The sequence below is a fragment of the Nicotiana tomentosiformis genome, chromosome 10 (assembly GCF_000390325.3).
Source record: "Nicotiana tomentosiformis chromosome 10, ASM39032v3, whole genome shotgun sequence".
NCBI lineage: Eukaryota > Viridiplantae > Streptophyta > Magnoliopsida > Solanales > Solanaceae > Nicotiana > Nicotiana tomentosiformis.
In genome coordinates this window covers 36,673,556-36,688,198 of record NC_090821.1, presented here as the reverse complement: position 1 = coordinate 36,688,198, position 14,643 = coordinate 36,673,556, and the positions used below count along the sequence as shown (strand labels likewise).

Sequence of the window (14,643 nt, the reverse complement as noted above, 5' to 3'; positions counted from 1 at the left end):
GACAATTATTAAGAAATTCAATATGGATCCATGTCAATACTGCTCAGTATACTACAAAAGGAGTACTTGATTAAGATTTATGAAGAATCAGTGTATCATATACCTGATGAAACTACATAAGAGATCCCTACAAAAATCTCAGAGTATGATCTGCTATCACCCGGGGAAGATAACACCGGGAAGGCCACAGAAATCGAGATATAAAAAGTTGCATGAAAAAAAATTCAAGAGATCAAAAGTTACATGTGGAATACGTGAACAAGAGGGTCACAACCGTAAAACATGCAGGAATCTTCCATAAAGAACTCAACATACATTTAATGCCTTACAAATTTGCATAGTATCAAATTGTTTCATTGGATTACTGTAATAGTGTTACTCATATCTACTTTTCTGGAATAAAGTTCAAGAAATATATTGGTTTTATCTATTTTAGGTTCTTTTCTTTCATTTCAGTTTATTTTTCAGTTAATGAGATGAGGTGCTAATATATCCAACTATTTTTCTATAGAGAATACCATTAATCCAATTATTCCAAATAGTCTCGGTATACTATAATATATACCATCATTACTGTCATTCCCCATACTGTTGGTGTGCCACTATTCTTTGTAAACTCTATTGAATACCACGATTATTGATATTCATATGGGTCTTTGGTATACTACAAAGGATACTAGTAATACCACGATTACTGGTATTACCAGGGGTCTTGGTATACTCTGTAGTATACCATGTTTATTGGCATTGCCGGGGGTCTTAGTATACCATTATTCCCAATCTTGGTATACGACAGAGTATACTACGATTACTGGTATTCACAGTAGTGTTAGTATACTGTATACCATGTTTACTGGTATTCCCCCATAATGTTGGTATACTACTATTTTTTGTATACCGTGGTTACTGGTATTCCTATTATAGTTGGTATACTCTAGTTACTGGGATACCATGATACCAACACTATGGTATTCCCATAGTATTGGAATACTACTTTTCCAAGTAATGATAGTATGCTACAAATACATAGTTTTGGTATACCGCTATAGTATACCGGTGTTCCCATTATAGTATACCATAGTTAGTGGTATTTCCCTATAATATTGGTATACTATTATTCTTCGTATACCACGGTTACTGTATTCCCATTATAGTTGGTAGACTATAGAGTATACCGTGGTTACTGGTATACCATGATACCAACACTTTGGTGTTACCATAGTGTTGGTATACTACTCTTCCCAGTAATGATAGTATACTTTAGAGTATATTCCCCCTAGTATAACATATCATACCATGATCACCGGTATTCTCATAGTGTTGGTATATAACTATTTCCAGTAGTATACCATCATAATTGGTATTCCCCCTAGTATAACATATCCATGATGACTGGTATTCCTAGGGAGTCTTTGCTATAATTACAAAGTATACTATAATAACGGGTATTGTATGTATACCATGATAACTTGTATTCCCAATATCCTTGATCATTACTGTTATTTTCAGTGGGTCGTTGCTATAATAATAGAGTGTACTATAATTATTGGTATTCCAAGTGGTCTTGGTATATCTTTAACATTAATTAGCCAAAAAATAAATATAGAAGCATACAAAAAGTTATGATATTAGCATAAGGTAACAGTTGCAGAAGGAGCACAATTACATCACAAAAAACTAAATTTAAGATTTCTAAAAAGAAGTTTAGAAGATGTTTGCATATAGCATACTCAGAAGCAAAAAACTAGAAATTTCCTAAAGTACATCAGTAATCTGCTCACAACTATAATACTACTTTTCTAAAAAGTTGTATGAGAGTACTAATTAATCAACATCATCACTCACACCTACAACCTAAAAAACTACTTCTTACTCCTCGTGTTGCGCCTTTTCGAAACACAAGGTGTGTCTAATCTTCCAATGGCTTCATCTTTACTAACCAGATTTTTCACCTGCTTTTTCTTCCCATAATGGTATACTAATGTTCCAAATCTGGTTTGAAGATGTTTAGAATCAAAGATGTGATTGTCTGCAAGAATCTTCTTACCTTTAATGATATACTCTGCAAATGCACAAACAGATACACCGCAATCACTACATATAAAAACATAAATAAAAAGAAATAAGATAACAATAAAACAACAAAAACTAAAGAAGATTATATAAAACAACATAACCACTTAAGCTTTTTCCTCTTCATGCAAGTCTTTCACTAATAAAAGAGGAAGTGGATCAACCAGATTCTCTTTTCAGATAGCAAATGAATACAATGTTTCACAAACAACAATATCATGATTTACAGATCTCATAGAGTCGTATATGTAAATGCACCCATCATGGAAAGACATGACGCCCAATACCCAATGCCATGCAGTTTTTACATTAATTGGCATAAGCACATAATCAACATCGATCCATGGGGTGTTACAAATAATGTAATAGCCAAGAATATACTCTTTTACTTTCTTTGTCAAGGCGAGCAGTTTCTTACATTTGTGCCCCTTGAAGTTGATTTAGCGAATAACTCTTGAATGCTACAACCAAAACAATTTGTCAGTCGTTGTCATCCTCACATTTTCATATTTAGCTTTCTTCCAGAAGTAGTAGAATATCACATCAAAGTGCTGCAAAAGAAAAAGGTATTACTCCAATACATACACACACCTATCAACTAAACAAAAATATAAAAAAATATCTGTTGACATACCGTCGAGCTGATACCTATACCAGCATAGTGTAGTTCAAAAATCACGTCATCTGAGCTATGTATGCAACTCCAAGATCAAACTCTTTCTCAATTATATCATCATTCTTTTCGTACACTTTCTTCCTAAAGATTTAATAAATATATAAATAAACTAGTCAAAACTATCATAAACAAAATAACAATCATAAAAAAAATAACAATCAAACATAACTAAAACTGTAACATTACCTGCGAGTTACAATTAACTTTCTTTCAAGAAACTGACAAAACTCACGACTAACTAATAGAGGAACTTCTTCTGTAATTGAGGATTTAAAAGGGTGATCCCCTTTCACAAGAACACGAGGTACAACAGGTTATCTCATTCTTGTTGCATCTTTTTGATTTGAGTCATCGGAAACCACATAAGGTTGAACATCTTCACATGTTGACTGGATCGACAAAGAAGACGTTGCAACACCTTCTGGTGTAGAGAAATTGCAACACCTACACATATGGATTGGTTTGCAATCTTAGAAGTTAGTTTATGAATCTGAGACTCATTCTAAAAGTCGCTCATCTCAACCTCGTAATCTAGAAACATTTCCGTTGTTGATTCTTTACGAATCTCAACAGCTGGAACATCTTCATCACCTGACTGTTTAGGCATATGACAAAATGAAAGATATTCAGTTGTGGTTTGTTTACCAAGCTCACATGTTAATTTATGAGCCTCCGAGTCACACATTTTAAACCACTTATCATCATCCACATTTCTAAAGTCGTTTTACCAACTCCAACATCAACTAACCCAGGTGCTGCATAAAATACATCAAACTGTCAGAAAGATACACATAAAAAATTAAATTTAGAACTATACAGTTAAATACCAGAAGTCCCTTCCTTGTTCCCTTCTAAATTCACATTTTCATTTTTATTGCCATCATTTTCATTGATATCATGGGCATCCTCTTGAGAGCCAGACACTGAAACATTTTTAAGATTCTTATTACAGAACACGTAAAAGAATCACAACTAACATGAAATATTCAGTATGTTGAACACACAAAAATAGACCAAAATATAATACAACAATATACTTGTATACCTTCTTTCTCTTTGGTTTCATCGACTGCATCCTGATTAGTATCACCATCGCCATCTCCATCTTTTTCGACATCTCTGTTGTGTTGCTTCTACATCCGAATTTTCAAAAAGTCTTATTAATTTCAGAATTACCAAAAAATAGAAAAATAATTCAACAAGGAATACTAGTATACCTCTGAATTTCTCTTCTTAATTGAATCAATGGATTCTAACACCTCCACAAATTTATCGGCAAGATAAGTCTTTAAAACCACTAGTTCATCCTTATATTACTTCTTCAATGTCAATATTTCTACAATTCCCATTGTCCATCTGCCAAAATCTTAAACTGAACATCCCAGTCATTACCTATGTGCAAGGCATTTTTAACTTTAGACTATTTTTTTTCCAGGTGGAGGTTCGACAAAGGCATTACTTCAACTATGACGTTTGTCATGAATATTTTCTACCACCTCCTTCTCCAAGTCATTTGCAGCTTTGACTTTCATTTTTGATGTTTGAGGTGGAGGATCGACAAAGTCATTATCTGCCACCTTATTGTTCAAGTCAACTGCAACTTTCCCCAGCCTTTTGCCCTGCCTTTTGCCCCGCCTTTTTGAGCTCTCAGGTGGATAATCAACAAAGTCATCATCTGAACTAGAGTGAACTAGAGTGTCTCTGATCAACATTATTTTTCGCGCCATTCTCCTAAGTCGTCAAGAGACATATTCCTTAAATTCAACTATATAAACAAACATCTAATAAGTTAGTAAAAAAAAGAAGTATTTACTGATGGTATACTATTTTACATAAGAAAAAGTCATAGTTATACTAGTGACTTGGTATACCAGAAATACAAATGAGTGTATTACATGATATACCACTATTAACTGAAACAAACATCTAATAAGTTATTAAAAAAATAAGTATTTACTGATGGTATACTGTTTTACATAAAAAAAAATCACAGTTATACCAGTAACTTGGTATACCAGAAATACAAATGAGTATACCACTATTAACTGCAAAGTAGATAGGAAAGCAAGAAAGTAATTTACCTCGTGAGAAGGAAAACCATACACTTTCTCATGTAATTCCTCGAACTTTAGCTGCCTTGTGATCTTCCATCTAAGAATTCGTGGATATTTATTCCCACACCAAAACTCGACACTATTACGCACATATCCACAACATTCATATAACCATATCTGAATAGCAAGAGGAAACCTTGAAATCTGATAATATTGTGCCCGCCTATCCAAAATGCCAGACATCGATTCCAAGGTAGCCTTAGTATACAACTCTTCCCCATGGACATTTGTTATAATCACCTTCCTCAACCAAGTCAAAGTAACCCCTATGAACTAATTTGGGGTTCTTAATAGAAAAGAGGAAGGAGTTTATCACATAGAGCACTGCCACCTTCACAACATCTTCGTTAGACTTAAATATTTTATTAAGAAAACAATCCGAAAGGTATTTCTTAGCAAAATAAGTGTAATCCACAAAGTACTTTTCAATCAAATGATTCTTCTTTCCCTTAGGACGAGTAGGGAGCCGTACATCACCGGTACATTTTAATCCAGTGATATAAGCAAACTCAGATAAACCAAAACGTAGCTTAACTCCATTGACAACAAACTACATTTCAGCCTCATTTTCTTTTCAACCTCCATCGTCAACAAAGAATATATCAACTATGTGCATTTCTATTCTAGGCAAATCCAATAAATACCCAAAACAAGTTGACCTAAAAATCCTAATTTGTGTTGTTGATAATTTTCTTCTCAAATCGCTAACAATCTCAGAATTAAAATGAATACCAAGTTTCGGTTTATCACTTGTATTAAGCTGTATTTAAATAGACACACATATATAAGTATATCACATGGTATACATTAGAGGAACTAGCTCTTAAAAAGTAAGCTCTGACATACATAAAACTTTGAATACATTCAAAAATTTACCTTTGAAGGGGACTTGGCATGTTTTTTCTGACGAATACCAGTTTGAGAAACATCGAGTTCTCGTTGCTTAGAACTTTGAGAACCACCAATTTCGCATTCCTCAACACTTTGAGAACGCGCTCTTCTCAAACTAGCTGCTCCAGATCCATTTGACATTGCTGAAGAGGATTCTCCATTTGCATGACCACTTAAGGGGGTTTTCGGATCAATTTGAGAAACACCGATTTGTTGTTGCTTAGAACTTGGAGAACCATCTATATCTTGTGCCTTAGCCCTTTGAGAACGCGTTCTTCCCAAACTAACTGGTTGAGATCTATTTGCCGAAGATGATTCTCCATTTGCATGGCCACTTGGAGCCTCTTTCATATAAGACTCAACTATTTTTACTGACGGATTTTTGACATCTATATCAATATCAAAAACATGTGGTGAAGATGGAATTGGATGGAAAGGTCTTGCACGCTTAAGAGTGTGCTTTTTATCCATAAAACTTAAATACTTTTTTCTCGAAATTAAAGCTTGACATTACAAAATTTTATAGGAGGAGAAACGAAAATTGAAACCGAACGAAGATTTAGAAGCGAGAATCGCGATTTTGGAGGAAATTTGGGAAAGGTTGCAGAGATTTTGCGTACGTTCAGTTAGAGAACGGTTGTCTATTTTGAAATTGGATAGAGAGAAGTTACTAGTTACTAGCATAAAACGTGGGGCACACATGCCGATAAACTGTAACTTTGGGGCAGGTCGCATCATCTATTCTATCTATATAATATATAGAATATAGAATAACAAAGGCAAAACCATGTTAGGCTGACAAGTGGAATACCCATAATTCTAACACATGTAAAAAAATTAGGACAACTCTCCAAGATAATTGGAATTTCAAATTCAAACTACAAATCAACAAAATAAAGTTAAATTTAAAAAATATAAAAAACTTCCAATCGACCCACGATTTTATTTCCAGTCCTTCCACGATTTTGTTTTTGCAGTTATTCTTATTGATACACTTGCCTATTAAAAATAGAATTTCCTTCCCCTTATTTGGGCTGGCTGTTATTAAAAAACAAAAAAAATCCTTCCACTTTCTTAGTTGACCCTATTTTACTCAACAACTACCGTGTCAAAGTTTCAATTAGTTTTTTTATACATAAATAAAAGTTAAAAAAAAGGACGAATAATTTTTCAAAGTGAGAATTTGGCAAGAGTTAGAACTTGCTAAGAATTAATAACAATGGGCTAACTCATTCTTCAATCAGTTGAAAATATATTGGTAATATAAAAATTAAGTTTCCTGTCGTACTTTAATTTTTAATTATTTCGAAAATACATTTAAAAAATTGTCTTTGGGACTTATAGTAAACTATAAATACTACTGCACTAAAAAAGATATAAAATAAAAAAACAAAATATAATAATAAATATAAAGGAAAAAGAGGCGCATCAGATATGCCCTGTTATCGTCAACTGCTCTCTGTTTTAGCTTTTCTTGAAGACTCTTCAACTTCTCAAACCTAATTCAGTTTCTCACCCCAATTTGTCTACAGTAGTTTTTCTTCTATTCCACGACTGATCGTGCTCCCAAACGTGGGCTTCCAACCAAAAATCTCTATTTTATCTATACATACATAACTGCATGATTTATGCGCTGTATATTTTCAAAACCTTTTCAACTTCGTATTTTATCTACTCAGTATACCAGTCTGATTACAATTGATTTGCAAATATGGCCACACAAATTCATGATATCAAACAAATTTCAGGCAACTCGATGCAATGGAATCTCAAAGTTAGAGTTGTTCGAATGTGGGTAATGCCGGATCGCTTTAAGCCGGAAATACCGTATTCAATTGAATTAGTTTTACAAGATTCTAAGGTAACATATTCAACTTTCTCATAGGTTTAAACTTCGTAAAGTACTCGCATTCTATATGAAAATTCATTCTTCCGCATTACTCAAATGTCTAGGAAGTTGCTCCAATAATTTCTACTTCCATATAAACAGTTCTTTAAGTGATATGGAACCGACTATGCCATTCTGATTTTTGATTTCAAATCTTGAGGATAACTTTAGACAGTGATTATCCTAATATATACATATAGACAATCAGTTAAGTTGCATCTTCGTACATAATAACAGATGTATTGTTCAAAATAACAGAGGTATTGTTCAAAATATAAAAATCTGGCAAATATTAGATATTGGTTGCCTTGCTTAGACTATCAACGGATGAACATACAGAAACTACGCTTATATATGAAATATGTGTAGTACAAGTATTCCTCTTTCTGTCTATTAATTAATGCTGGCTTCATAATTGATATAGAACAAACTGTAGCATTCTGGTTTTTGGCATCAAATCTTGAGGACAACTTTAGGCAGTTATGACAGTATAGACGATCTTAAAATTGTTGGCTTTATAATTGTGCACTAATAAGGAATCTGATTTTGTAGGGTGATCGTATACATGCTTCAATCGGAAAGTATGTTGTTAAGTTTTTTAGGAACAAGATACATGAACTTCACTTATATCGTATGAACTACTTTGTAGTCGGACCAAATAATTTGAAGTTGAGGACTACGGCACACAACCTGAGGCTGACATTTACTCAAAAGATATTTGTTGAGGAAACAAATGACCCTTCATTTCATATGAACATCTTTAACTTGCGCTCTTTTGACCAACTAACAAATCAACATGATGTCGATCAGACAGAATTACTCGGTAATTCTTCTTTTCATTTTTAATGAACTAATGGTATTTGTAAAACTATGTGACTAACTTTTATATTTATAGATGTTGTTGGTCAGGTTGTGACCTATGAAGATGTTAAGACCTACAAGCAAGGAGACAACCAAAGTGTCTTTATTAATAATGTGCTCGAAGATGATCAGTAAGTAATTCAAAAATAGAAACAATACTTTATAATAAATTACCTATATATGTGTTTATTAATCTTACCATGAAACGTATAGGAGGAACAGGATTTTGGAAACCTTATGGAGCGAACTTGTGGATCAAATTCAACATCACTTGAATGAATCTACTGATGAGCCTTTGATTGTTGTTTTCCAGCATATGAAAGCTCAAAAATTTCGAGATTTACCAGAAATTACATGTATTTTTGAATTTTAGTTTATAAAAATTTTTAAATTTCAAATTTATATTTATAGTTCATTTGATACACAGGTAATTACTCAGTGCGTAGCTGTTGGTATCAGACAAAGATATGGATAAATTCTACGTTGCCGCAATCTATTGACTTTAAATCCAGGTTTTTCAAGTGTATAATCCTTTTCTATATGTACACAAAAAATAACAATAGTATTTATAAATTACAATTTTTGACTTATGCAGATTACTTGCAGCACGTCAATCAAACTTTGAGCGAATCACTCAAACAAGTTCTCAGCAAAGTTACTCTGTTAGAGATGAGTTAGACAAAGGAATTGTACTGTTTAAAACTATAAGGGATTTAGTTCAGTGCACGCAAGTGAGTTTAATTTACTTTGTCAATTATATTTATCTTATGTTTTCTGTTTTGCATTTACAATAATTTTTTATTTTTGTTAAATAGGAATGTAGCTATTGGATTGCGGCAAAATTGGTTAATTTGGAACTTGACCAGGGATGGTCATACTTGGCATGCAACAAGTGTAGTAGAAAGGTTGATAAAGTTGAAAATAAATACTTTTGTAAGAAATGCAATGAAGAAGAATTTTCATTTACTCACAGGTAATTACTATTTATGTATATTTAAATTCTTCTATCTATAAAAAATATGCATAAGGTTAATCAAAATTGAGTTGTAGGTATAGGCTTCAAGTTCGTGTTATGGATGGAACCGCTTTTATCTCATTGTTGCTTTGGAATCGCGAAGCTATGCAGCTTATAGGGAAGTTCGCAAAAGAACTTAAGGAAAGATTACTTGAGGTATAATACTAAACTTAATTTAGTTATCAGTTATAATATTTCTAACCTATGAAATTTGGTGTAGACTTCAATTGCGGATGCTGACTGTTCTTATCCAAGTGAACTGGACGATATTCTTTATAAAAAATTCATGTTCAAGGTTATTGTTAAGCAAGAGAATATTGAGTTCTGATACAATCTGCAGCTCTGACAATACTTATTCAGCACTGGAACATGTACACACTCCTGAATTCTTAAATACAATTAAATGTTCTGGAGTTCCAAATCATGCTCTTACTCTAAAGGTTGGTATTCCAGTAATGTTATTAAGAAATATTGATCAGTCAGCAGGATTATGTAATGGAACAAGGTTGATCATAACTAAACTTGGAAATCAAGTCATTGAAGCCAAGGTTTTAGCAGGACAGATGGCTGGACAGAAAGTGTTTATTCCAAGAATGACATTGACTCCATCTGATGCTAGAATTCCATTTAAGTTCCAGCGAAGACAATTTCCAATCATTGTTTCTTTTGCCATGACAATCAACAAAAGTCAAGGACAGTCATTGTCTCACGTGGGATTATTTTTGAAGAAACCAGTTTTTACACATGGACAACTATATGTTGCTCTTTCTCGGGTGACAAGCAGAAAATGATTAAAAATTTTGGTTTGTGATGACGATGGGCAAATAACTACTGAAGCTACAAATGTTGTATTTAAAGAAGTTTTTCAAAATTTAGTCTGACACTCGAAAGATAATCAATATCTTTTTGGAGGTTTAAGTACTACTTTTGTTGCTGAGATTCATTAACCAACTGCAAAAAATTCCTGTTGATGTGATTTCTGAAACATGTAATAGGTACGCTTTACTTTTCGGTATTTTTTTTAAAATATTTTCCTATTTCTCTATTTTTATATATATATATATATATATATATATATATATATATATATATATATATATATATATATATATATATATATATATATATGTCATCATCTGCCATAACATGGAATAACGTTACTTCTTACATCGCATTGGTGAAGAAGCAGTGAACGTCATGTACAAAATTTGTTTGAATAAGGTAATTCATCAAGTGGATTTTGTGATATTGCATCAACTGTAATATGTTTTGGCTGGCTAAAATAAAATTATGGATGTTTCCATATACTCATTTTTTTGACTACTAATCGACCTACTAATTTTTTTGTTTGTCTTTTATTGGTGTGATACAACAAGATTGTTTCTCAATATGCTTATTCCTAAGTTCTACTACTTCATTATTCCATTATGTTCTTTCTTACTTTGGCAGGAAATGTATGATCAAAGTCACTATTACATTACTGATGACTTCTCCAATTAATGTTCGAATTGTTAATTTGTTCTCATGGCTAGAAAAAATTGTTATTTGATTATCTGATCGACATGAGGAGCATGGGAGAAAGGATTATTCATCATGTAGAGCTCTGCAGTTTGGTGGCAGAGTAACAGTACCTAACCTAAACTGATCTTTATTGTTATCTTCATTAAATTCATTGTGATTAGTTAGTTGTTTAGACGTGCAAAATACTGGAGGCTCAACTATGTCTATCTCGGGTGTTATCGCCTTTCCGTGCAGAGAGTGGTGATAAGGAACTGTCTGTTCATCCGAGACACACCAAATTTATTGTGACTAGAAACAACAGAACCAAGATTGTTTTGGTCGGGCTTCAGGGAGTTGTCAAATATGTTGTTGGGCTAAGTGGTTGTCATTGACTGGTGAGGCCTCATTCTTTTTTAAATTGTGTATTTTGTTTTTTCATTTTACCCATAAAGGTCAAGAATGATTCTTCTTCTCTTTGACAGCTTTACTTAAAATAACTGCTAAAATGGCTTCTTAATTAAGTTACTCTTAATGTTGTGTTATTCTCTTAAAATTTAATGACATCCGCAATGTAAGTGCGTTACATTTCATTTTTATTCTTATTATTCTTCACACTCTTCATGTAATTGGTTTATAAAGTAATATTTTCCTGATATAAACAAGTTTTGCTGCAATTCCAGCTCAACAGTTCAGAAAAACAAGTTATAGTCTGTCAGACAAATGAAAGAGTTGAAGAATGTAATAACTAATAACGGTTCCTGAACAATGGTTTTATCACACTTTCTATCCACAAACCATCTGGTCCTTCTACTTCTTCCTCTGTCTAAGACTTGAGGAACGCTATTTTTAAAGAAGAACAGGGCATGTATCATTGTTATTCTGTTCTTTTTTCACATTACAACAATATTGGACACGAATAAATAATCTGTAACTTGAAACACTGCTTTAGTAAAACATGAAGTCAATTATGTATTGGGTCAATTACTTACTAAAAATACTACTGATGCACTATCCAGGTCTGTTAAAGATATCAATAAGCATCAAATTATTAGACATGAAGCAGCCAAACTATTCTTTCTCAAAACAGATGTGGAACACATTACACTTCTGAAGAGTTTTCGAAGTAGGAATCATGGAGATGGAAAAAAGGTTGACCTCAAAGAATGTCCATGATCTAAGCTTTAGAAATAATGTATTAAGTATCTTTGGCAGAATGTGCAAAATCTTTGTCACTTATTGCAATGCAAATCATAATGTTTAGCATCAATATACAAATGGCTTCTCATATACATGCACAGACATTGATTTTTCTTTATATATATATATGATCTGCTCTATTATACACTACTAATATTAATTACCTCTATGGCATGTTCCATATGTTCCTTTTATCCTTGATTAAAAAAGGAGACAATATGTATTTTTTTCTGTTAAGTCAAGGAGTAAACTCTGTATAATTTCTTTACTTTCATTATTTGATATTACCATTTAGCTCTAATTATTCATCGTTTTCTTTCTGTTCTCAGCAAGAGAGAACATTATGAATATATAGTGGCGCAAGGGAAAATTGTGCAAAAACACACTGGAAATCGTCTTGATACAACCAATGGGTTGCTAGAGGCAAAATGGATTTTTGTAATGAGCAACTCAAAAAACTCTATGCAGCCGAGGTGAGTGGTAAAAGTTACTGCGAAAATGCTTTTTTGATTATTATCCTGCAAAAAAAAGTTTGTTTTTCTTTTAATAATGTGAAATATTTGTTATTATAATGCCTTTCAGAAGAAGAGAGGAATATATCATCATTCCAGCTTTCTTGCTGGTGGGGCTACATTAGCAGCTGGAAGACTAGGGGTAACAAATGAGATACTTAAGGTAAATATCTGTTGTCATTGTATTGAACTGTTGCGTCAGATAGTTACACGATATCTCAAAAACTAAAGCAATCAGGTTTTTGACATCAAATCTTGAGGACAACTTTAGGCACTTATGACAGTATATACGATCTTATAATTGTTGGCTTCATAATTGTGCACTAATAAGGAATCTGATTTTGTAGGGTGATCGTATACATGCTTCAATCGGAAAGTATGTAGTTAAGTTTTTTAGGAACAAGATACATGAACTTCGCTTATATCGTATGAACTACTTTGTAGTCGGACCAAATAATTTGAAGTTGAGGACTACGGCACACAACCTGAGGCTGACATTTACTCAAAAGACATTTGTTGAGGAAACAAATGACCCTTCATTTCATATGAACATCTTTAGATAGCCCTAACAACAAATTCATAGAGATAGCCCGATAGGATTCACCTATTTTTCTTTTCGTTTAATTTTTTTTAATGCAGCCAATAAATATAGTTTGCAATATATATCTCTTTCTAATATTTCTCTATGCTCTTTTTGGTTTAAAACTATCCGCGCATCGCGCGGGTAAGTATACTAGTTTTTAAAAACTGGGAGCATTTTGGTCTTTAAATCTTTAAATGGGGCTCTATGTGTCATTTTACCTTTTCTGAATGTATATAATTGGACTAGAAGTGGGCCGGGTGCACCTTGATTTACTTTGTGGTCTCACATTCCTAGGGCAGTGTTGATCATCTTATATCTTAATATTATCGAAATAAGAGTCTGACATTGATCAACACAACTTTTTCCTAAAACTTCTATAGTCGAATTGGAAGACAAAAATTCAATTTTATTTCTTCTTACAAGAACTTGTTGCAGGTTTCAATCAACAGATCTAAATCGATAATTTCTGCATGCGGCAGTTAATAAAGATGTCTACTAGTATTAAATTCTTCTCCTCATTCTTTGCCCATCTTCTTCCATTGACCAGCTCTTTCTAATAATATCGTCACCACCGAGTATGTCATATTTATGACATTAAACTTACTCTACATAGCACTACATGGGAAGAGTTTGTGGTTGAATAAATAGGCAATTAAAACAAGGTTTGAGGAAAAGGAAGAAAGGAAGAATTTTTTTGCAACCAATCAAATGCATATAAGAGGTTTATCGTGTCGCCACCAATGTCATGACTTCTTCTGGTTCAGTTAGAGAGGATAGAAAGAAGAGCGTCACAGAGTCTAACGTTGGGCATAAGGGAAATAATGATACTTTAAAGAATTGAGCTCATGAATATTTCTGTAAGGCACTCTCATTTGGGAAAAATATGTGCTTTGTCGATCAATTAATCAATTAAAAACAAGAGAAGGTTTTGAATTTTAGCTACAATTTCAGCATCGGTAGCACCAGGTGTCACGACCCAATTCCCATCATAGGTCGTGATGGCGCCCAATACTGCTATTAGACAAGCCAACAAAAAATTCAACTCGCCATTAGATAATTCAAAACGCATTCCGAAGCAAATAATGAGATAAATAATCGGAATCGTTCAATTTCATAGAAAATAATACTCCATCCGTTTCAATTTATGCGAACATATTTCCTTTTTAGTGTGTGCCAAAAAGAATGACCACTTTCCTTATTTGGGAATAATTTATCTTTGTGCGGTAATTTATAGTTACACAAAATATATATGCCTCATTTTACACAAGTTCAAAAGTCTTCTCTTTTTCTTAAACTCCGTGCCCGATCAAATAAGTTCACATAAATTAAAACG

General features: G+C 32.9%; 2 protein-coding genes and 1 pseudogene across 22 annotated transcripts; 2 read left to right on the top strand and 1 right to left on the bottom strand.

Moving 5' to 3' along the window:
- Positions 1-1,662: 1,662 nt before the first annotated feature.
- LOC138900563 (uncharacterized) lies at positions 1,663-6,452 on the bottom strand. Of its 21 annotated transcripts, none has more exons than XM_070187622.1 (11): positions 5,740-6,447; positions 4,831-5,194; positions 4,209-4,514; positions 3,967-4,121; positions 3,795-3,882; positions 3,577-3,672; positions 3,395-3,504; positions 2,936-3,193; positions 2,708-2,830; positions 2,492-2,624; positions 1,663-2,062 (listed from the first exon to the last, which is right to left on the bottom strand). In XM_070187622.1, exons 1-2 carry the CDS (start codon positions 6,223-6,225, stop codon positions 5,063-5,065), a joined length of 618 nt encoding a protein of 205 aa, XP_070043723.1. In that variant the 5' UTR covers positions 6,226-6,447; the 3' UTR covers positions 1,663-2,062; positions 2,492-2,624; positions 2,708-2,830; positions 2,936-3,193; positions 3,395-3,504; positions 3,577-3,672; positions 3,795-3,882; positions 3,967-4,121; positions 4,209-4,514; positions 4,831-5,062. The 21 variants fall into 21 exon arrangements, with proteins under 21 accessions (XP_070043723.1, XP_070043724.1, XP_070043714.1 ...); XM_070187623.1 differs by having other exon boundaries at positions 3,404-3,504; XM_070187613.1 differs by having other exon boundaries at positions 3,273-3,672.
- Positions 6,453-7,382: 930 nt separating this feature from the next.
- Positions 7,383-9,712, top strand: LOC138900580 (uncharacterized). Its single transcript, XM_070187671.1, has 7 exons — positions 7,383-7,615; positions 8,195-8,465; positions 8,538-8,634; positions 8,726-9,015; positions 9,099-9,234; positions 9,319-9,476; positions 9,554-9,712. The coding sequence occupies exons 1-4, from the start codon at positions 7,466-7,468 to the stop codon at positions 8,874-8,876; spliced, it is 669 nt and encodes a 222-aa protein (XP_070043772.1). The 5' UTR covers positions 7,383-7,465; the 3' UTR covers positions 8,877-9,015; positions 9,099-9,234; positions 9,319-9,476; positions 9,554-9,712.
- LOC138900012 (uncharacterized) lies at positions 9,044-13,405 on the top strand (annotated as a pseudogene).
- The last annotated feature ends 1,238 nt before the right edge of the window (positions 13,406-14,643 follow it).